The following is a 24,717-nucleotide window of genomic DNA, read 5'->3' on the forward strand; positions in this document are numbered from 1 at the left end:
TGAACAATATTCCGTGAAATCATATCATTCAACGTTTTGAGGCACCCTCACGTAAGTTTATGCTTTTTGGAATAAGCGAGGTTATTTTCAAGATGGCGGCCCCCATGCGGCATGCTTCGAAAACGTATCTTTTGCAATTTGCCCACGAACACATCGATTTTAAACTAGCGGTAAGATTCTTTTCCTGTTCAAAATGCACATTATTTGCCCTCTAGGGCAGGAAGAAACTTTTACAGGTGCTAGAACTGAAAGAAGCTACGATCCGAGTAGATGCGCAGAAATCGGGTGTCGCTGTCTGTCAGTGTCGCATCATGTTTATATGTTGATGCTTGGTCCCTAACCCCGTTCTAAGATGTTCATTTTGAAAAGTAGGCTCTTTCATGAATTGATGTGACTCCAGCACTTGACATAGTAAAACTATAAATATAGCTACAGTATTTGTTGTGGATTGTAGGCGGAAAGCTTTGATCGCTGACCAATATCTCTGTTTTCAACAGAATTGATACTTATTGAGAAGACTGGATCATTCTTCAATATATATGAGTCAGGCCACTTACATACAGAGTTGTAATTTTAATTCTCTGGATATGTTTTGTGATTGGGACATTGACTGCAGGGCTTTTTTGTTCTTGGTGGTTTTGTTTTCGGGCTTATGTCCAACAGGGCTCCATTCATTTTTTATCATATTGTTTTTATAGGTAATTTCAGTTTGCTGAAATGTTGGAGATTTTATATGTTTATAGAGGTCTTAATTAAAACGCATTTCATTTTGTGAACTTATTGACTGGAGGAAAGGTCTGTCACCTTGCCACAGTTAATAAGTACTGTATATACCCTCTCGAGGAATGACATCTGGTTTATTTTGTTTTGGTAGGAACTTAAAGCCATTGCTCACCTGTTAAGAATTCCAATCAGAGTTGATGAGGCCAAGTATGATAAAAAGGTAAAGCATGTATGTTTCATTTGGACATATGGGACTTGAGGCAGGTACATCTATGAGCATTTGGAGCCTACTAGCCCAGCCTAAAGCCTCTCACTAATGGTTTCACTGTGAGTTTAAGTCCAGCTCATGCTGGCTTCCTCTCCGGCCATATGTGGGAAGGTCTGTCAGCAACCTGTGGATGGTCGTGGGTATCTCCCGGGATCTTCCCGGTTTCCTTCTACCATAATGCTGGCTGCCGTCGTATAAGTGAAATATTCTTGGGTACGGCGTAAAACACCAATGAAATAAATAAATAACTGCATGAGCATTTGTATGGCAAAAAAGCATAAAACACATTTGCATTTCATTTAGAGTTGATCAGAGCAAATATGGTGAAAAGTTATACTACTGGTTGGTACTACTGCTTACAGCGCATGTGCCGCTCCTCTATTGTCGCTGTACATCACTGCTACCACTAGACAACCTTGACCTTTGCGTGGAGTTATAATCTGCATTTGTCAATAAATTTGTTTCAGATGTTAGTTAGAATCATATTGTGCATGCTTTAGATAAAGAGAATGAATTTGTGTTGAAATGTGTTGAATTTGTGTAGAGTATTATGTTGAAACAGAGCGTTTGTGTTGTCTGACATATAAAATTTACCAGTGGTGACAGTGATGTATAATAGAGAATGTAGAGAGTGGCGTTTGCACAGTAAGGATTATGGTTTTATCACGTTGATTGACTGTTTAAATTAAAATTCCATTTATGAGGCTTTTGGTGAAACAACATATTTCTGTCTTAAATTTAGCACTGGTACGTGTATGTACTTGTGAAACAGAATTAAACTCAAATTGGATTTTTTTCCTGGCTGTGGTGAAGGAAGTGAAAATGCTAAATTCAAGCCAAGAATAACTCAATTTTGAGTTTTTGGTGGTAAAATTTCGGTCTTCTCTGAATGCCTGCATTTAGAATCAATTAAAGTGTGGTAAAAACATAAAAACATTTGTATTATAATGTATAGTTGATGAAGGAAAGTATCTCCGTGAACATAATGGTTAAAAGAAAAGACGGCATTACCGGTACACCAAATATATATGTGTAGCTCTGTAGGGCGATGATTATGAACACTGTCACAGCATTGTCTTGTTTCCAAGCATGTTATAAATAAATGGATGTGCTTGTTCAGGCATGTTTCCTCCACAATCCTTTTTTCCTTCCATAATAACAAAGGTTCATTTACCTGGTTTATTTTCTTTTCTTTTAGAGGCATACAGAATCGACACTGATTGGTTCACAGTGGAGATAGGGTTTCCTGGGTTAAATCTTGCAGCCTTGGTCATGCTGGAATAATTGTACCATACCTAAAATTGATCTGTAGCATTGCGTAGCCTGAACTTGCCTATCTCTCACACCAGCCAATCAGAGTCGATTTTGTGTCCCTTTAAGGTTATGACAGTATTTGTCATGCTTTGATGAGAAATTGCTAAAGTAATACATTTACGTTCTGTTAAGGGTTGATGAAAGTTTTCATTACGGTTTTAAGTCAAAAAATGTCATATTTTCATCCTATCTCTGGGAGGTTAATTGAGCCTGGGAAAAATTTTGGCCATTTAGTTTGACATCATGAGAATGTAAATATTACTATATTGTAGAACCCTTTTCTTGTTGTGGATTTACCGTCAGAAAAAGATGGAAGAAGGATTATGGGAAGAAGTGTTTTAGCAAAGTAGGTATAAAATGTTATGCGTGGGTCTCCGTGGCTCAGTTGGTTAGTGCACTAGCGCAGCGTAATGACTGAGGAGCCTCTCAACAATGTGGTCGCTGTGAGTCCAGCTCATGCTGGCTTCCTCTCCAGGCTGTACGTGGAAAGGTCTGGCAGCAACCTGCGGATGGTCCTGGGTTTCCCCCGGGTTCTGCCTAGTTTGCTCCCACCGTAATTCTGGCTGCTGTCGCATAAGTGAAATATTCTTGAGTACACCGTAAAACAACAATCAAATAAATAAATGAATAAGTAAGTACAATGTTATATATATTGTGCTTTTTATGTGGTACTGCAACTTTGCCCTCACTGGTCAAGCATTAAAAAGAGGCAGAACTTAGGCAAGTAGCCTCTAACCAATGGAAGACATTCTGAAATCTCCAACAGTTAATGGTGTGGAGTGTTTCATAGAGCCTATTTCATAGAGCCCATTCCATAGAGCTTATTTCATAGAGCCCATTCCATAGAGCCCATTTCATAGAGCCTATTTCATAGAGCCCATTCCATAGAGCCTATTTCATAGAGCCCATTCCATAGAGCCTTTTTTATGGGGCTCAGTAACTTGCCTAAGGTCAGTGGTTTACCACAGGCACTTTAGTTATACCACCCATGAAACTGATCGTCATCGTATTTAAGTGAAATCAAAGATCCTTGAGTATGACGTCGAAACAACAATCATTCAGTCAACCAATCAGTGGTTGTTGTAAAAGATTTGTTCTACATGTACTGACAGAAAGATCTGACTTCTAGAGAATAATGTAAAGATTTCAATCTATATAGTAATATAATTGATTTTCCTTAGCATTAAAACAATAACGAGCAACCTGATTGGTCAATATTTTGCTTTCATGCCTCAATGAACGTAAATAATATTTATATTTAAACAGACCACTTTTTCTAAACAAAGACCAGGTCATTGCATGCCTAAAACCATGAACATTAATAATTAATACTTTCTTTGCGGATTCATACAATGATTTTTTTTGTTTATACCCTAATGAACTGAGAAAAAAATTAGTCCTTAACTAATTACCATGTTAAAGCTGTCTATTCCTAAATGAATTTGCGTGGCGTTTTGTGATTGGTCTGTACTGCAGTGGATAGCACACCAGCGCGGCAAAAAGACCCAGGAGCCTCTCACCAATGAGGGTGCTGTGAGTTCAAGTTCTCATGCTCATGCTGGCTTCCCCTCTGGCCACACGTCATGTGCGTGGGAAGGCCTGTTAGCAACCTGCAGATGGTCGTGGGTTTCCCCTAGGCTCTGCTCGGTTTGCTCTCACCCTTAATGCTGGCCACAGTTGTATAAGTAAACATTTTTGAATATGGCCTAAAATACCACTGACATAAATGAAAAAAAATGATATGATTGGCTACGGCCTTTGTCTTACAGGTCATTATTTGAACTTTGGGCTACAGCAGGCTGTTTTGATGACCTTCATAGAGAACTTCAGATGCTTCCAAAAGACTTTGTGGTAAATTATCACACATAGTACATTGCTTCACAAGATTAACTTGATCTCCAGGTGTACCTAGGAAGGTCTGTCAGCAACCTGCGGATGGTTTGTAGGTTTCCCACCAATCAAACTAGAACCGCCTGCAAGTTCACAGCTTCCAAGCACAAATGGTTTTCAGCTACTGTTTCTTTACGGGTCAGTTTTGGCTGGTTTGTAACAATAGTTAATAAGCCTGGGAGCCATAAATAAATGAAATTCGTGATATTAAGATATCTGAAAGTCCTCTAGCTACAGAAAGGCTGATTCCTGACTTTTCTCTCAGACATTGTCAGACTTTAGAAAATGGAAAATTGTCCAGCGCTTGTTTCATTACTATACTTCCCCAACAATTTTTTTTGCAAGTTCGGGGCCAGAAACTTACAAAAAACATTAAAGGCAAAAAAAACACTGGAATGAAGTGTATATCAGGCGAAAGACCATTAAACACTGTCCATGACAATAGTGCAATCTGTTTTTTTTTCAGAATTTTTCCAATCAAGTAGAATGGTTTTAAAACATCAGAATCTATGGTGGTCTTTAGTGACCCAGAGGGTATAAGTGACGTCACATCCAAACTTTTTTTCTTGAAATAGTTTGTGTCAAGGTTCATTGGGCAAGTGCATTCATAGATCGGCATGTCCATGCAATTATAAAACAATGAAACTAAACGTTGTATGGGTGCTGAGTATCAAAAATCTGATATGACATCACTGGTCCCAATATGGTGATGTTACTGGTCCCAGTATGGTGATGTCACTGGTCCCAGTATGGTGATGCCACTGGTCCCAATATGGTGATGTCACTGGTCCCAATATGGTGATGTCACTGGTCCCAGTATGGTGATGCCACTGGTCCCAATATGGTGATGTCACTGGTCCCAATATGGTGATGTCACTGGTCGCAGTATGGTGATGTCACTGGTCCCAATATGGTGATGTCACTGGTCCCAGTATGGTGATGCCACTGGTCCCAGTATGGTGACGTCACTGGTCCCAATATGCTGATGTCACTGGTCCCAGTATGGTGATGCCACTGGTCCCAGTATGGTGACGTCACTGGTCCCAATATGCTGGTGTCACTGGTCCCAATATGGTGATGTCACTGGTCCCAGTATGGTGACGTCACTGGTCCCAATATGCTGATGTCACTGGTCCCAATATGGTGATGTCACTGGTCCCAATATGGTGATGTCACTGGTCCCAGGCTGGACAGATAAAGTATCCATATAATCCAAAGTTCCAAATGCATTTTTCTGGGTTGAAAATATTCTACAAAAATAAATTCACCTATTTTTAAGGGGCTTTCATTTGACATATATATATAATGTTAGTGTTTTTTCGCCTTTGAAATGCTAAATTGATAGGCAAATATGAACACTTGGATAATACCGTTTGCCCGAAACCCTTGTGGTTTTCCAGCTCTTACTATTCCAATAACAGGTCTTGAAACACCCCTCCTGTGTTTTGCTTTTTTCAGAAGCCTCACTTGTCAGAAGATTTGACATATCGGATTCGCGTGGAGGCATTTAACAGATCTTTGTCTCCAGCAGAAAAACTAGAGAGGATTAATGTGAGTTGTGAGGTAGACATTTTGGACAATCAGCTCAGTTGGCAGACTGCTCTGTGAGTTGGTCTGGTTTGGACATCTTCTCTTTTAACAATGGTGGGGGCCTCCACGGCCAGGGGGCTAGTGTACTAAGCGCAGCACAATCACCCAAGAGTCTCTCACCAGTGCAGAGTTCAAGTCCAGCTCATACTGGCTTGCTCTTCGGTCATATGTAGGAAGGTCTTCCAGCAGCCTGCAGATGGCTGTGGGATTCCTCTGGTTTCCCGTATCATAATGGTGCCCATGTTGTGTAAGTGAAATATTCTTGAGAACAGCGTAAAACTCCAGTTGAATGAATAAATTTATCAGTGGCCGATGAGTCAAACTTTTGACATCTATTTTGAACAGGGGCCATTCATTATTAGATGTTTGGCTCATTCACTTAATGATGGATCATTCACTTAATGATGGATCATTCTCTTAATGGTTGACCATTCTCTGGATGATAGGTCATTCACAGGGATGGGCCATCCACTTAATAGTGGGCCATTCTCTTGATGATGATGGGTCATTCACTTAATGATGGGCCATTCCTTTAATGATGGGTCATTTACTTAATGATGGGCCATTTACTGAATGATGGATCATTCACTGATTGATGGACTATTCACGTAATGATGGGCCATTCACTTAATGATGGGCCATTCTTTTAATGATGGGCCATTTACTTAATGATGGGCCATTTATTTAATGATGTGCCATTCATTTAATGATGGGCCATTCACTTAATGGTGGGCCATTCTCTTAATGGTGGGTCATTCTCTTGATGATGGGTCATTCACTTAATGGTGGGCCATTTACTTTATGATGGGTCATTCACTTAATGGTGGGTCATTTACTTAATGGAGGGTCATTCACTTAATGATGGGCCATTCACTTAATGGTGGATCATTCACTTAATGATGCCATTCACTTAATAATGCCATTCACTTAATTGTGGGGCATTCTCTTAATTGTGGGGCATTCCCTTGATGATGGGTCATTCATTTAATGATGGGCCATTCACTTAATGGTGGATCATTCACTTTATGATGGGTCATTCACTTAATGGTGGGTCATTCACTTTATGATGGGTCATTCACTTTATGATGGGTCATTCACTTAATGGTGGGTCATTCACTTAATGATGGGCCATTCACTTAATGGTGGGTCATTCACTTTATGATGGGTCATTCACTTAATGGTGGGTCATTCATTTTATGATGAGTCATTCACTTAATGGTGGGTCATTCACTTAATGATGGGCCATTCATTTAATGGTGGATCATTCACTTAATGGTGGGTCATTCACTTAATGATGGGCCATTCACCTAATGGGGGGGCCACTCACTTAATGGGGGCCACTAACTTAATGATGGAGGGGCCTCTGTGGCTCAGTTGGTTAGCACGTTAGTGCAGTGTAATGACCCAGGAGTCTCTCACCAATGCAGTCGCTGTGAGTTCAAGTCCAGCTCATGCTGGCTTCTTCTCCGGCCATACGTGGGAAGGTCTGCCAGCAACCTGTGGATGGTTGTGGGTTTCCCCTGAGCTGTGCCCAGCCCAGTTTCCACCCACCATAATGCTGGCCGCCGTCGTATAAGTGAAATATTCTTGAGTACGGCGTAAACCACCAATCAAATAAATAAATAAATAAATACTTAATGATGGGCCATTTACTAATGGGGGGGCAATCATTTTATGATGGGTCATTCACTTTATGATGGGTCATAATGCTGGCTGCTGTCATGTGAGTGAAGAGTTCTAGAATGCATAAATAAATCATTCTCTGGAATTGTTTAAAGGCTAGTAAAAGTGTGCAGCAACAGCAACCAAAAGTGTGTATCCACCCAAATGTGTGCTGCAGCAGTTGAAAGTGTGCGAGTCATTTTGTAAATGCATCAGTGGCTGGTAGTGTGCAGTACTCATGAAAGGTGTGTATAAGTGGCTGGAAGTGGGCATCAGTGACAGGAAGTGTGCATCCGTGGTTGTAAATGGCATCAGGGGCTGGAAGTATGCATCAGTAGAGGAAAGTGTGCAGCAGTTGCAGGAAGTGTGCACCTGTCTTGATATTTAAGTGTCCATCAATGAGTGGAGAGAACAGTGAACTTTTAATCACCTAGAAATTATCACCAAAGATTAATCATTTTATCAAAAATTTTTTTCTTGAGATTGTATAATATTTTGGATGGCTATCAGGTTTGAGTATATAATTTGTTTAGAGGCGCAGTGATGATTTGACGCTGATAATTTTCCTGATGGTACAGTGAAGATTTGGCGCTGAGGATTTTTCCTGATGGTACACTGATAATTTGACACTGAAGATTTGACACTGAAGATTTAACACTGATGATTTGACGCTGATGATTTGACGCTGATGATTTTTCCTGATGGTACAGTGAAGATTTGGCACTGAGGATTTTTCCTGATGGTACACTGATAATTTGACACTGAAGATTTAACACTGATTATTTGACACTGAGGATTTGACACTGAGGATTTTACCTGATGGTACACTGATAATTTGACACTGATTATTTGACACTGAGGATTTGACACTGATAATTTGACACTGAAGATTTAACACTGATGATTTGACACTGATGATTTAATACTGATTATTTGACACTGATGATTTGACACTGATGATTTAACACTGATTATTTGACACTGATGATTTGACACTGATGATTTTCCTGATGCAGGCCCTGCCAGAAGAGACGCTGAATTTTCAGGGCAAGGTCAACCTCAAGTCACCTGACCAGAGTTTTCACCTGCTGGAATTTTACGAATACGAGGCTCAGAAATCAACCAAAGGACCTGTGGCTTTGTATTTTGGAAGATGGGTACGATTCAGGAAGTCTGACCAATGTCTCCCATAACTCATTAGGGATTTCACTACATTTACATGACAAAATGACAATTTCAGAAGTAATTTATGTACCAGGGCTCATATTTATCAAACAACTTAGTCATAAATCGCAAGTCCTGAAATAGCTAATCTCAGAACAGGAAAAAACCAAAATTGTGGTTAGCACATTGTTCTGCAATATAGAATCAGTGTCTCAATTTTAAACATTCTAGAACAAAACATTTTAATTGTAGCTTTGTTTGATTTATTTATTTATTTGATCGGTGTTTTACGCCGTACTCAAGAATATTTCACTTTTACGACGGCAGCCAGCATTATGGTGTGAGGAAACCGGGCAGAGCCCGGGGGAAACCCACGACCATCCACAGGTTGCTGCCAGATCTTCCCACTTACGGCCGGAGAGGAAGCCAGCATTAGCTGGACTTGAAGCTTTGTTTGAATTTTGTACTTAAGTCATAAGACATTTGATAAGTAATGGCTTTAGTACATAACTGACTTCAGTAATTATTAAATGAATATTACACCCTACATTATTTTCATGGACTGATTGACACTTCACCGGCTGTACGTGGAAAGATCTGCCAGCAACCCACCACAAAGCTGGCCGTCGCAGTATAAGTGAAATATTGTCCAGTACGGCGTTAAACACCAATCAAGTGAATAAGTAAAATAATTGATTGAGGCTTGACCTACAAGTTTGCAAGCTTGAATTAAGCCCTGAGACTGGTTTTGTTTGTGGTGTTAAGTAGAGAAGTCTGTCAGGTATCTGCTGAAGACCTGTGGTTTATTCTGGACATTTCAGATTCCTTAACTCTTAAACCTTACCACCCTCGTATCAGTAATACCTCTTCGGTACCACATTCAACATTAATGAAACTAATAAGCAAGTTACTGTAATACCGTGTCTAAGGGGCTTTTATGTACTAAACCTAAAAATAAAATTAAAAAAAAATAAATAAATAAAAATAAATAAAAAAATAAAATTAACTCTATGTGATCATTATTGTGCACTATTTAGTACATTTCCTTTTACATCATTTCTTTGGTTTAAACACCAATTAAAAAAATCATCTTTTTTTTTTAACCTTTACACAAGGGAAAATTCTTGAATATTGCCTTAAATGACAATCGAGTGTAACTGCTTACATTGAGTTGTTCTAATTAAATTGCCTACTGTTTTCAGATAACAGACGGGAAAAGAGAGCTAATAAAACAGTTTGATCTCAAAGCCCGACATTTTATAGGTAAGTGCAGTTTTACAATAAATATTATATGTAACATTATTATAATGTGACATTAATCTTTATGGCATGCTGACTCAGTGATCAGTGTCCAGCTCAAAATGATCGCTAGTACGATTTTCTGACTTTCAACACTTACAGAATTTACCTCTTTGGTGGCCTTTTGGTTATAGTGTCCGCCCCGATGTCAGGAGAAAGACTTTAAGGCTGGTTCTTTTTTGCTGCCTTGCTTGGTACTGAACACTAAGAGATTAAAGCGAGGAAACAGCGCTGGTTGACCCTTTGTCAGTATAGTGCAGCTGGATGGGGTGTCATGTCTGGTGTCTTTGGCATAATATTTCAGTGGCAGCAGCACTTTGGCAGCATGGACTCTACCACATGAAGGCGTACTATTATTCTTCAACCTTTTCACATGTTTGCAAGCTGTTTATTTAAGCATATTCTAAAGGCATTATTCTGTGCAGACTGGCAAAATTACACTTTTTGTGAAGCCCAGAGATTGGCCAATCCACCAATGTAGTTTTGTCTCCAAAATTTCAAATGTACATAAAGTGCACTGAAAGTTACTCTGTCATATGCGAAAAGGCTGAGAAATTAGCATAGTATATGTACACAGATTTAATGACTCCTCACCATTGCATGACTGAATAATGACTTCCTGTTCTATTTTGGTGGCATGAACTCTGCCACAGGGAGACATGGTATATGTACACACACTTAATGACTCCTCACCATCATATGACTGAATAATAACTTCCTGTTCTATTTTGGTGGCATGAACTCTGCCACAGGAAGACATGGTATATGTACACACACTTAATGACTCCTCACCATCATATGACTGAATAATAACTTTCTGTTCTATTTTGGTGGCATGAACTCTGCCAGAGGAAGACATAGTATATGTACACACACTTAATGACTCCTCACCATCATATGACTGAATAATGACTTCCTGTTCTATTTTGGTGGCATGAACTCTGCCACAGGGAGACATGGTATATGTACACAGACTTAATGACTCCTCACCATCATATGACTGAATAATAACTTCCTGTTCTATTTTGGTGGCATGAACTCTGCCAGAGGGAGACATAGTATATGTACACAGACTTAATGACTCCTCACCATCATATGACTGAAAAATGACTTCCTGTTCTATTTTGGTGGCATGAACTCTGCCACAGGAAGACATGGTATATGTACACACACTTAATGTCTCCTCACCATCATATGACTGAATAATAACTTCCTGTTCTATTTTGGTGGCATGAACTCTGCCAGAGGGAGACATGGTATATGTACACACACTTAATGACTCCTCACCATCATATGACTGAATAATAACTTCCTGTTCTATTTTGGTGGCATGAACTCTGCCACAGGAAGACATGGTATATGTACACACACTTAATGACTCCTCACCATCATATGACTGAATAATAACTTTCTGTTCTATTTTGGTGGCATGAACTCTGCCACAGGAAGACATGGTATATGTACACACACTTAATGACTCCTCACCATCATATGACTGAATAATAACTTCCTGTTCTATTTTGGTGGCATGAACTCTGCCAGAGGGAAACATAGTATATGTACACACACTTAATGACTCCTCACCATCATATGACTGAATAATAACTTCCTGTTCGATTTTGGTGGCATGAACTCTGCCAGAGGGAGACATGGTATATGTACACACACTTAATGACTCCTCACCATCATATGACTGAATAATAACTTCCTGTTCTATTTTGGTGGCATGAACTCTGCCACAGGAAGACATAGTATATGTACACACACTTAATGACTCCTCACCATCATATGACTGAATAATGACTTCCTGTTCTATTTTGGTGGCATGAACTCTGCCAGAGGGAAACATAGTATATGTACACACACTTAATGACTCCTCACCATCATATGACTGAATAATAACTTCCTGTTCTATTTTGGTGGCATGAACTCTGCCACAGGAAGACATGGTATATGTACACACACTTAATGACTCCTCACCATCATATGACTGAATAATAACTTCCTGTTATATTTTGGTGGCATGAACTCTGCCAGAGGGAGACATAGTATATGTACACACACTTAATGACTCCTCACCATCATATGACTGAATAATAACTTCCTGTACTATTTTGGTGGCATGAACTCTACCACAGGGAGACATGGTATATGTACACACACTTAATGACTCCTCACCATCATATGACTGAAAAATGACTTCCTGTTCTATTTTGGTGGCATGAACTCTGCCAGAGGGAGACATGGTATATGTACACACACACTTAATGACTCCTCACCATCATATGACTGAATAATAACTTCTTGTTCTATTTTGGTGGCATGAACTCTGCCAGAGGAAGACATGGTATATGTACACACACTTAATGACTCCTCACCATCATATGACTGAATAATAACTTCTGTACTATTTTGGTGGCATGAACTCTGCCAGAGGGAGACATAGTATATGTACACACACTTAATGACTCCTCACCATCATATGACTGAATAATAACTTCCTGTTCTATTTTGGTGGCATGAACTCAGCCAGAGGAAGACATAGTATATGTACACACACTTAATGACTCCTCACCATCATATGACTGAATAATGACTTCCTGTTCTATTTTGGTGGCATGAACTCTGCCACAGGGAGACATGATATATGTACACACACTTAATGTCTCCTCACCATCATATGACTGAAAAATGACTTCCTGTTCTATTTTGGTGGCATGAACTCTGCCACAGGGAGACATGGTATATGTACACAGACTTAATGACTCCTCACCATCATATGACTGAATAATGACTTCCTGTTCTATTTTGGTGGCATGAACTCTGCCACAGGGAGACATGGTATATGTACACACACTTAATGACTCCTCACCATCATATGACTGAATAATGACTTCCTGTTCTATTTTGGTGGCATGAACTCTGCCAGAGGGAGACATAGTATATGTACACACACTTAATGACTCCTCACCATCATATGACTGAATAATGACTTCCTGTTATATTTTGGTGGCATGAACTCTGCCAGAGGAAGACATAGTATATGTACACACACTTAATGACTCCGTGACAAAGTAATATCTTTCTCAGGCTGTATGTGGGAAGGTCTGGCAGCAACATGCGGATGGTTGTGGGTTTCTCCCCGGCTCTGCCTGGTTTCCTCTCACCATAATGCTGGCCGCCATTGTATAAGTGAAATATTCTTGAGAACGGCATAAAACACCAATCAAATAAATAAATAAATATGAACTTTCTGTTCTGGGAATATGTGTGCAGATTGCTTCGTGCAAGTATATTTGCAGGTAACACAAGCATGGACCCAACACTGTCTCTCATCATGACAAACCTGGCAGAGATCAAAGAAAACCACCTGGTCTTTGATCCTTTTGTAGGCACAGGTGAGGTGTCCAGTTGATCAGTGTCATGTGTGGTGTCTCTGGCATTGCCTTCTAGTGAGGCAGCACTGTGTAGAAAATGCTGGCATTGGAACTATGTAGTCCTGTACTGTTACAGCATGGCTATGACAAGACTGAGCTGTAAATAAGTTGTCAAGAGCATAGTAGTGTCATTGTTTCATTATAGTCTCGCGAAGTCACACATGTTTAAGCGAGAGAAGGTGGGGCTCTTGAAAACTAGCTTACCCAAAAGAGGGTATTTCATAGCAAAACTATGGGCACCGTTGAGCTGACAGACCCCACTATGCAAGATATATATGTTCAGTCTAGCAGCTACTGTAAAGACATTTAGTCCCGTTTAGTCGTGGGAAATCTGTGCAACACTGTTGAAATGTCAGTTCAGCCTATTATATAATTTTCCTCCAAGTTTTACAAGCTCTGCCGTGTGTGATTTAGGAACAGCAACAACAGAATGCAAGATAAAACGTTCATGACAGTCATTCAGATTCTTCATCAGCAGGAGACCATGACATAATCTGGAACCCACAAAGGCAGATATTTTATCTTGAAATGAGGGGGGAGATAAGGCCTATAGATATAGACTAAAACGTTCGTGGGTTTTCTGGCCAGTTCATCATTTCCAGCTGTCCTGAATTTCTTGGCTTCTTTTGATGTTTGTCATACAGGTATACCTTTATCTCAACAGGTATAAATCTGATCCATGGTTTTTAGTTCATATCGGACTAAGCGCTTCAAAAAGTTGGCAGGATGTTCACATGTTGTCGGATACGTCCTTTGTATTAAAAAAAATTTTAATTACATAGAGTTTACCATACTTATTATATTTATTTGATTGGTAATTTACGCCGTACTCAAGAATATATCACTTGTACGGCAGCGGCCAGCATTATGGTGGGTGGAAACTGGGCAGAACCCTGGGGAAACCCACGACGATCCGCAGATTGATGGCAGACCTTCCCACACACGACTGGAGAGGAAGCCAGCATGAGCTAGACTTGAAGTCATAGCGACCGCATTGGTGAGAGGCTCCTGGGTCATTACGCTGCGCTAGTGCGCTAACCAAGTGAGCCATGGAGGTCCCTTACTTATTATAAAAACTGCTTTCAGTTAGTAAAAAAACTACCAGTTTTTATTTTCAATAATAATGAAGTCAAGGCCTCACCACTGAACGTAAAAAGTTTCTCAAGATTTGAATCCACATGCTGGGATCCTCATGAGTCGTAAGCAGTGTGTAATTTTTATTTTGTTTATTTCTCAGGGAGTTTGCTTGTTCCGAGCGCTCATTTTGGTGCATACGTCCTCGGCACGGACATTGACTACCTCATCATACATGGAAAGGGTATATTAAGAATGGTTGTTGTGTTGTGATTATAACAGCCGCTGTATGTAGGTTTTTTTTTTTTGTGGTGTCTGAAACTTTGGCATATCCTATTTATTTATTTGATTGTTGTTTTACACTGTGCTCAAGAATATTTCACTTATACGACGGCAGCCAGCAACCCGAGGGAAACCCACGACCATTCGCAGGCTGCTGACAGACCTTGGCATATCCTAGATGAGTTGATTAACATCAGCCTTATACAGGGTGGACAAGTTGTTACTCTAAATGGGCAGGAAACCTTTCTTTTTACTTGATTTCAACTTTTTTTTAGCCATACAGGGTATGAGTGCTGCTCATGTGGCTAAAACTACATGTCTTTCAGTCATGGGTTCAATTCTATTCTTGGCCAGAGGATTTGAAAAAATCTCGGCTGTCAGTTGTTCAGGCCTACGTGAAAACCACTTGCCTTCCAGCTGTATGATGTTTGTATAAGCTACATGTGAGGAAAAGTTTAACAGCAACTTGCCAAAGGTCAGTGGTTTGTTCCATCGGTAAAACTGGCCACGAGCTTAAAATGAGAAATTCTTACTCACATGTCAGATATTAAAAACAGTCAAATAAAAAATATCTTTACAGCAGCCTTAAATGTGTAGTTAAAAAACCACAAAATCTTTAAAATATAATATTTAGCAGCTGATTTCTTTGAATTTCAGGCAGATCTAGCCGACACAAGCAAAAATTCCGGGGCCCTGACGAGAACATACGGGCTAATCTGCGACAGTACAACCTTGAGAAGTTTTATTTGGATGCCATGTTAGCGGACGCGTCCAGACATGACATGTGGCGACAGCATGAATTGTTCGATGCTATTGTGACAGATCGTGAGTTTCGATGCATTTCAGCATTTCGTACCATTGCCATTTCATACACCAGTTTAGTGTCAATTTATGCAGTCAGTTTTTGGAACATAAGCAAACTCTCAACCAAGCCCCGCTGATTGTATGATCAAGCAGCAACCCGTGGCTCTATTTATGTTCCAAACGCAAAACCGTGCGCTTTTGGATTGGGTAGTAAATGAGAAGAGTTCAAGGCTTACTTTCACTCTGTGAAAGCTTTTTAAATTAATTTTTAGAACTTCTCGCAAAATTACTTATGATATTATGGACATGAGGAAATGAATTTACAATGTTTTGCAAAAGTGGTTGAAGTTTTTTGTAAATTGCATTAAGGGTTACGCAGTGTCGGCTTCATCCATCTGTCTGTTAACATTTTGGCATGAGCAAAAAAATATCGGCTTCATAGAGTTACAAGATTTTCTCACTTTTTGTACACCTCCAGAGCATAAGCCTAATGAAAACAAGTCCCTTCACTTTGAAATTGACCGACCTTTTTTTATTGTAATATTTTATATTATATTTTCGTGTCCATTTTCTTCTGTAGTTGAAAAAACATAATTTTTGAATCCCTCTCTTGTGTGCGACAAATATGGTCAGTATCTTGCCAAAGGTGGGAGGTTTTATCTATCAAACTAAAAGCCATTGTATGAATGAAAAATTCTAGAGTGTAGGATCAAACTCGAGAAAACGAGAAAATCCAGCTGTGTATGGAAGACTGCCAAATATGGAGCCATTTAGCAATTAACTGTTTTCATTACAGCTTTATCTTTGTGCCAGCAACCTGCAGATGGTCATGGGTTTCCCTTTGGCTCTGTCAGATTCCTCCCATTTTAATGTTGGCTGCCATTGTATATTAGGAATATTCTTGAGGACAGCATACAACACCAATCAAATAAATAAACAGGTCTGTCAGCAATCTGCGGATGGTTGTGGGCTTCCTGTCGGCTCTGTCAGATTCCTCCCATCTGAATGCTGCCATTGTATATTAGGAATATTCTTGAGGACAGCATACAACACCAATCAAATAAATAAACAGGTCTGTCAGCAATCTGCGGATGGTTGTGGGCTTCCTGTCGGCTCTGTCAGATTCTTCCCATCCTAATGCTGGCTGCCATTGTATATTAGCGAAATATTCTTGAGGACAGCATACAACACCAATCAAGTAAATAAACAGGTCTTTCAGCAACCTGCGGATGGTTGTGGGCTTCCTGTTGGCTCTGTCAGATTCCTCCCATCCTAATGCTGGCTGCCATTGTATATTAGCGAAATATTCTTGAGGACAGCATACAACACCAATCAAATAAATAAACAGGTCTCTCAGCAACCTGCGGATGGTTGTGGGCTTCCTGTCGGCTCTGTCAGATTCCTCCCATCCTAATGCTGGCTGCCATTGTATATTAGCGAAATATTCTTGAGGACAGCATACAACACCAATCAAGTAAATAAACAGGTCTTTCAGCAACCTGCGGATGGTTGTGGGCTTCCTGTCGGCTCTGTCAGATTCCTCCCATCCTAATGCTGGCTGCCATTGTATATTAGCGAAATATTCTTGAGGACAGCATACAACACCAATCAAATAAATAAACAGGTCTCTCAGCAACCTGCGGATGGTTGTGGGCTTCCTGTCGGCTCTGTCAGATTCCTCCCATCTGAATGCTGCCATTGTATATTAGCGAAATATTCTTGAGGACAGCATACAACACCAATCAAATAAATAAACAGGTCTTTCAGCAACCTGCGGATGGTTGTGGGCTTCCTGTTGGCTCTGTCAGATTCTTCCCATCTTAATGTTGGCTGCCATTGTGTATTAGCGAAATATTCTTGAGGACAGCATACAACACCAATCAAATAAATAAACAGGTCTGTCAGCAACCTGCGGATGGTTGTGGGCTTCCTGTTGGCTCTGTCAGATTCCTCCCATCTTAATGCTGCCATTGTATATTAGCGAAATATTCTTGAGGACAGCATACAACACCAATCAAATAAATAAACAGGTCTCTCAGCAACCTGCGGATGGTTGTGGGCTTCCTGTTGGCTCTGTCAGATTCCTCCCATCCTAATGCTGGCTGCCATTGTATATTAGCGAAATATTCTTGAGGACAGCATACAACACCAATCAAATAAATAAACAGGTCTCTCAGCAACCTGCGGATGGTTGTGGGCTTCCTGTTGGCTCTGTCAGATTCCTCCCATCCTAATGCTGGCTGCCATTGTATATTAGCGAAATATTCTTGAGGACAGCATACAACACCAATCAAGTAAATAAACAGGTCTTTCAGCAACCTGCGGATGGTTGTGGGCTTCCTGTTGGCTCTGTCAGATTCTTCCATCTTAATGTTGGCTGCCATTGTGTATTAGCGAAATATTCTTGAGGACAGCATACAACACCAATCAAATAAATAAACAGGTCTCTCAGCAACCTGCGGATGGTTGTGGGCTTCCTGTTGGCTCTGTCAGATTCCTCCCATCCTAATGCTGGCTGCCATTGTATATTAGCGAAATATTCTTGAGGACAGCATACAACACCAATCAAATAAATAAACAGGTCTCTCAGCAACCTGCGGATGGTTGTGGGCTTCCTGTTGGCTCTGTCAGATTCCTCCCATCCTAATGCTGGCTGCCATTGTATATTAGCGAAATATTCTTGAGGACAGCATACAACACCAATCAAGTAAATAAACAGGTCTCTCAGCAACCTGCGGATGGTTGTGGGCTTCCTGTTGGCTCTGTCAGATTCCTCCCATCCTAATGCTGGCTGCCATTGTATATTAGCGAAATATTCTTGAGGACAGCATACAACACCAATCAAATAAATAAACAGGTCTGTCAGCAACCTGCGGATGGTTGTGGGCTTCCTGTCAACTCTGTCAGATTCCTCCCATCTTAATGTTGGCTGCCATTGTATTTTATAGTGAAATATTCTTGAAGACAGCATAAAACACCAATCAAATAAAAAAAATAATTTATGTTACCATATAAAAAAAATAATAGTTACATGAATTCTGGTGTTACCATTTACAGCTCCGTATGGCATCAGAGAATCTGCCAGAAGAATCGGCACCGAGAAAGAAGAAGTAATCCTAACTGAAGAAAAGTAAGACTGTTATGTTCAACAAAAAGAAAAACTTCACACTTGTATTTATATGTTTTATTTCATTGGTATTCTATGCTCTACTCAAGAATATTTCACTTATACAACGGCGGCCAGCATTATGGTGGGAGCAAACCGGGCAGAGAGCGGGGGGAACCCACCGCCATCCGCAGGTTGCTGGGCAAACCTTCCATGTACGGCTCGAGAGGAAGCCAGCATGAGCTGGACTTGAACTCACAGCAGCCACATTGGTGGGAGGCTCCTGGATCACTGAGCCGCACTGGCTCTCTAACCCCCTCGGCCACGGAGACCCTACCACACTTGTAATCTTGAAATAGAAGTACATGTATTCAGTGTATATTTATGAAAATATATGTTCATTGATTCTTCCTGTTATCATCCTGGTAACAGGACAGAAGAAGGCAAGTGATTTTTATATATGAAAAAAAAATGTGCAGAAAAATAATACATGAGGCCCCAAAAACAAATTTCCCACTGGTCATCAACCTTTTGAGGCCTGACAGCAACTGGATGGTTGTGGGTATCCCCTGGGCTCTGCCCGTTTTCCTCTCACCATAATGCTGGTCGCCGTGGTATAAGTGAAATATTCTTGAGTACGATGTAAAACACCAATCAAATAAAATAAATAAATCAACCTTTCGTGCTTTTTGCAACCATATTCTGAAGGCATTATTCTGTGTGGACTTATAAACTTCTACTTTTTGTGAAGCCCTGGCCAATCCAAACAGTGTAGTCTCCAAAATAAAAATGTACATAAATTGCACAGAAAGTTGCTCTTTTATATGCGAAAGGTTGAGGAATTAAAATATCCGTTATTTAGACACTGTGGACTTTGCAGTAATATTGTGATTACTGCGATTTCTCACTGGTGATTTGTCATTTTGTTTTCTAGTATTATGATTACTGCGATTTCTCACTGGTGATTTGTCATTTTGTTTTCTAATGTTGTGATTACTGCGATTTCTCACTGGTGATTTGTCATTTTGTTTTCTAGTATTGTGATTACTGCGATTTCTCACTGGTGATTTGTCATGTTGTTTTCTAATGTTGTGATTACTGCGATTTCTCACTGGTGATTTGTCATTTTGTTTTCTAGTATTGTGATTACTGCGATTTCTCACTGGTGATTTGTCATGTTGTTTTCTAGAGTATTGTGATTACTGCGATTTCTCACTGGTGATTTGTCATTTTGTTTTCTAATGTTGTGATTACTGCGATTTCTCACTGGTGATTTGTCATTTTGTTTTCTAATGTTGTGATTACTGCGATTTCTCACTGGTGATTTGTCATTTTGTTTTCTAGTATTGTGATTACTGCGATTTCTCACTGGTGATTTGTCATTTTGTTTTCTAGTATTGTGATTACTGCGATTTCTCACTGGTGATTTGTCATTTTGTTTTCTAGTATTGTGATTACTGCGATTTCTCACTGGTGATTTGTCATTTTGTTTTCTAGTACTGTGATTACTGCGATTTCTCACTGGTGATTTGTCATTTTGTTTTCTAGTATTGTGATTACTGCGATTTCTCACTGGTGATTTGTCATTTTGTTTTCTAGTATTGTGATTACTGCGATTTCTCACTGGTGATTTGTCATTTTGTTTTCTAGTATTGTGATTACTGCGATTTCTCACTGGTGATTTGTCATTTTGTTTTCTAATATTGTGATTACTGCGATTTCTCAATGGTGATTTGTCATTTTGTTTTCTAGTATTGTGATTACTGCGATTTCTCAATGGTGATTTGTCATGTTGTTTTCTAGTATTGTGATTACTGCGATTTCTCACTGGTGATTTGTCATTTTGTTTTCTAGTACTGTGATTACTGCGATTTCTCACTGGTGATTTGTCATTTTGTTTTCTAGTACTGTGATTACTGCGATTTCTCACTGGTGATTTGTCATTTTGTTTTCTAAATGGCATATTGGGATGACATTTAATTTTATATCTCCTGAAAATTTGTATTTGTGACGTGGAATACATTTTATCAACAATCAGTGCTTAGTAGAGGTTCTGATGACAGTTTACGTTTATAAATCAACGTATCAAATTGCATCAGATAAGTCAAAGTTCTGAAAAATGAGAAGTATTTTAAAAAATGACATTTTCATGGTTTTGAACAAGTCATGACAAGTCTTTATCCCACAGGGTTTTTTTTTTGTCTCAGTTTTCTCTGAATATTACATGTTAAATGCGGGAAGTTTTCTTCAGTTTGTCCTATTTTCAAAGCCAGTTTCACAGTGTTGTCATACATGGTCCAAGTTCTGCGTTAACATTGGAAAAGGGCTTAAGGGATTTTTTTTTTGTTAATTTTCAGCAAGGATGGTCACATTCCTCAGCGTGTGAACTATGACCTCTCCGACATTTTCAAAGATTTGTTGAATTTCGCGGCCAAGTTTCTTCGTCTCCACGGCCGTCTGGTGTACTGGTTGCCTGTCTACACTCCAGAGTAAGTTCCGCGTACAACAGGGATCAGTGCCTACCTACCACAAGTCCGCCTACATAGCGCTCTCTTGTACTCTTGTCTGTAACACACAACTGTTTCTGTATATTTGGCTTAACAAACAAAGAGGTGGTACTCAACCACTGCAGAGAAACGTATGATTAATGGGCGGATTTCACCATTATGTCCGCCTTATCCAAACACCATCATTTCATGGGGAGCCTGGAGCAGTTTGTGCCAAGTGGCTAAGATACTGGCCATTTAATCGCCAGATCACACATGAGTTATACCACGCTCTTAACCCAGGCTCTGCCCAGTTTCCTCCCACCATAATGCTGGTTGCCGTCGTATAAGTGAAATATTCTTCAGTATGGCCAAAAACATCAATCAAATAACTCAGCATTTATATGGAAACGTAATGTATTTACCTGAAAAAAGTACATTCAGTTTTTTTAGGGCAAGAAAAGTGATAAAACATTACTTTTGATGGTGAAAACTTACATTTTTTCAATTTTCGAATATCATACTACAATTGTAAGTTCTAAACAAACCTCAGAGCACCTTTTTGACATCAATAGAACTATCACAATCAGGGCAAAATGACTGACTTAATTATATGCAAGATTTTGGATGGAGTACAATCCTCGTTCAGACATAGTAGAACATCATATTGATTTAGTTTGTCAACCTTTTCTCATAACAGGGTATAATACAAACTTTCAATTTGATTGCCATGACGTAATTTTAGTTCAGATCAAAAAGGCAAAATACATGCAATGTTGATGTAATTCTGCAACTTTGTCGAATTGTAGGTGTTTATTTAAGCATATAAAATTATACGTTTTTTGAAATCCAACCAATGTACGCCTGTGTACAAAATCAGGTTAAAAATATGCATAAATTGCGCTGAAAGTTGGCAAAAGGCCAAAAGTTTTAGAAAGTAGGGCATTCTATATCATGTTTCCATGGTTAAGACATAATGGAACGTTACATCATTCTTGATATTTCAGATATTCCTCAGAAAACATACCTCGCCATCCATGCTTGGAATTACGCTCCAACTGTGAACAACCTCTCAGTGTCAAGGTCAGTCGGCGACTCATCGCCATGGAGAAAACGCGAGAATATTGTGTAAGTTGTCCGCAAGGAATACTGCGTTAACTGAACTAAAATTTGTCTTTGGTATGTGCAATTGGTTTAATCTGTATTTTAAAGATTAAAGTTGTCCGCAAGGAATACTGTGTTAACTGAACTAAAATTTGTCTTTGGTATGTGCAATTGGTTTAATCTGTGTTTTAAAGATTAAAGTTGGTCTCCATTTTGATATTTTTAAGTGGGCTATTCAGAATGTGAATGTTGCATGATTTGATTTAATGTTAATGAGTTGCAGTAGTCAAACATTGTTTTGGCGGGAAAATGAAGCACTGTGAAACAAAAAGATCAAATTGAATTTCATTGCCATTATTTTGTGAAAATCTGTTTAGAATGACATCACTGGTCTGGAAAAACAAGCATTATGAAGGATGCTACCAACACGTGGAAAAATTTTTTTGCAGGGCTTAGAAAAATAATGTTACAACTAGATTTCTGTTTTCTGCATCACTATATTGTTTCTGTATAATTTCTGTCTGTAAATGGCCATAAATTTCATCCAAGACTAATGTGCCCATTTTTCCTGATCCGGAGAGTTCTATTGATTTTTGCTGGTTTCCTCACCGGCCATACGTGAGAAGGTCTGCCAGCAACCTGCGGATGGTCGTGTGTTTCCCGTGGGCACTGTCCAGTTTCCACCCACCATAATACTGATCAGCGTCGTATAAGTGAAATATTCTTGTGTACAGCGAAAAACACCGATGAAGTAAATCAAATAAATAAATCTATTGATTTTAGAAAGTTGTTTTGAGGTTTGCTTGAAACATGGGATGATATTCTGCTGGAAAGTTGTAAGTTTCAGCACCAAAAATAGTATTTTGTGACATTTATTTGCCTCTAAAAAATTTGCTTTTGTGAACGAAATTTTAGGTCATTCAGGGTAGTTCACAAGTGCTGAAGTGTGTTTTTACGCAGCTTGGAACCAGTTTGAGTGATTTATTTATTTGATTGATGTTTTTGCCGTACTCAAGAATGTTTCACTTATGCGACGGCAGCCACCATTGTGGTGGGGGAGACCCACAACCATCTGCAGGTTGCTGGCAGACCTGAACCGGTTAGTGTGCAGGCAGTAAATGGGGAGTGATCATGCCCGTTGGTTGTGGAAATAGGGAATTTTATCGGAGAAAAAGATCCGGGAACCTGAGTCGAGTTTGTCTGAGAGTTTTGATTTGTCTGTTACAGGAATGTGCAGAACGACATGGTGCACACGTTGCTAAAGACCATTACCAAGGTGCCACATTCAGAGAGCGGTACTTCAAGCCAGCTCATAAACACTCACATGACCAGCACAAATCTGTTGCCATGGAAACAGACAGCGGGATATTGGACAGTGACATAGCAGGAAACATTGATTGTAGAGATGTAGAAGAAAGTCACTGTGGTGGCAAAGAGAGTGTCCATCCAGACAGAGATGGGGTAGAAACTGATGGAGCGTTCAGCTGTGCAGAATTGGACACAGTTCGAGATTCAAAAGAACCTTTGTCAGAAATCCACCATGCAAATGAGAGTGTTGCTACATTGGACAGTATTGGCAAAGAAACTGTTGAGATGGACAGCACAGAAGTGGACACTGTGAGAACACAAATGGACGCCGCTATTTTACCAAAACGGAATGATGAAAGTACAGAATCTGTTATCGAAACTCATACAGTGTCTAAGCTGAAAGTAACCAGTTACAAATCCTGACCTTAAATACAAATATGGAATATGATTTTTCTGGCATTGTATTTTTTATGAAAAAAAAATAGGTACATTTTAGCTTTTATACCACATCTTATTTGCAACATTTTTCATGTCTTTTAAACTTTAATTCTGTCAAAAAATTAAACTATATTTAAGACTTCTGATCCCAGGATCAAAGTCAAATTTTAAAATCACTTGAAAATTGTTATTTCTGATGTAATAAGGAAAATTAAGTATTGCTTAACCACATATATTCTAGAGCAAATTTCTATGTTCTTTTAGAGCAAATTTCAGCAATATAAGGGAAAGGGAAATACGAAATTTAATGATTAAAATTTGACTTAAGTCTAAGATCTCTTTGTGATCCGGGCGCCTAAACTTTTAACTTGTTTTATGTAATGGGTCGCGGATAGTCAGTTAAAAACAGTTAATTATTGAAAAAGCTAGCTCTGTCTGATACATGTAAGTTGTAGACCGCTTTGGCAGCTGAGTACACAGGCCACTTGGAAGTCAGGAGACACGGGATCAAACCCAGGTTGGGTCACATCGAAGACAAATCTCCTCCCACAAGTAGCAATATGCTAAAGGCAATTCAGGTGGTCTTACATACAGATTGTGAGAGTACCCACCTCCCACAAGTAGCAATATGGTAAAGGCAATTCAGGTGGTCTTGCATATAGATTGTGAGAGATTCCTGCCTCCCACAAGTAGCAATATGCTAAAGGCAATTCAGGTCATCTTACGTACAGATTGTGAGAGTACCCACCTCCCACAAGTAGCAATATG

General features: G+C 39.5%; 2 protein-coding genes across 3 annotated transcripts; both read left to right on the plus strand.

The window, feature by feature from the left end:
* Positions 1-83: 83 nt before the first annotated feature.
* LOC135464016 (tRNA (guanine(10)-N2)-methyltransferase homolog) lies at positions 84-8,640 on the plus strand. Its single transcript, XM_064741492.1, has 6 exons — positions 84-170; positions 875-943; positions 2,578-2,651; positions 4,075-4,156; positions 5,654-5,746; positions 8,464-8,640. Exons 1-6 carry the CDS (start codon positions 93-95, stop codon positions 8,638-8,640), a joined length of 573 nt encoding a protein of 190 aa, XP_064597562.1. The 5' UTR covers positions 84-92.
* LOC135463841 (tRNA (guanine(10)-N2)-methyltransferase homolog) lies at positions 8,537-24,185 on the plus strand. Of its 2 annotated transcripts, XM_064741289.1 has the most exons (9): positions 8,537-8,604; positions 9,814-9,874; positions 13,213-13,308; positions 14,585-14,665; positions 15,361-15,528; positions 18,565-18,637; positions 20,971-21,102; positions 22,107-22,227; positions 23,431-24,185. In XM_064741289.1, exons 3-9 carry the CDS (start codon positions 13,224-13,226, stop codon positions 23,932-23,934), a joined length of 1,164 nt encoding a protein of 387 aa, XP_064597359.1. In that variant the 5' UTR covers positions 8,537-8,604; positions 9,814-9,874; positions 13,213-13,223; the 3' UTR covers positions 23,935-24,185. The 2 variants fall into 2 exon arrangements, with proteins under 2 accessions (XP_064597359.1, XP_064597358.1); XM_064741288.1 differs by lacking the exons at positions 8,537-8,604; positions 9,814-9,874 and having other exon boundaries at positions 13,117-13,308.
* The last annotated feature ends 532 nt before the right edge of the window (positions 24,186-24,717 follow it).

Source organism: Liolophura sinensis, chromosome 3 (genome assembly GCF_032854445.1).
Source record: "Liolophura sinensis isolate JHLJ2023 chromosome 3, CUHK_Ljap_v2, whole genome shotgun sequence".
Lineage (NCBI taxonomy): Eukaryota > Metazoa > Mollusca > Polyplacophora > Chitonida > Chitonidae > Liolophura > Liolophura sinensis.

Bases quoted from the DNA above. Each gene is read 5' to 3' on its own strand.
- LOC135464016 (XM_064741492.1), top strand. From the start codon at position 93: ATGGCGGCCCCCATGCGGCATGCTTCGAAAACGTATCTTTTGCAATTT. The intron at 171-874 runs GTAAGATTCTTT...TTGTTTTGGTAG, and splicing joins ACATCGATTTTAAACTAGCG to GAACTTAAAGCCATTGCTCA. The intron at 944-2,577 runs GTAAAGCATGTA...ACTATATTGTAG, and splicing joins AGGCCAAGTATGATAAAAAG to AACCCTTTTCTTGTTGTGGA.
- LOC135463841 (XM_064741288.1), top strand. From the start codon at position 13,155: ATGAACTTTCTGTTCTGGGAATATGTGTGCAGATTGCTTCGTGCAAGT. The intron at 13,309-14,584 runs GTGAGGTGTCCA...TTTATTTCTCAG, and splicing joins TGATCCTTTTGTAGGCACAG to GGAGTTTGCTTGTTCCGAGC. The intron at 18,638-20,970 runs GTAAGACTGTTA...GTTAATTTTCAG, and splicing joins GTAATCCTAACTGAAGAAAA to CAAGGATGGTCACATTCCTC.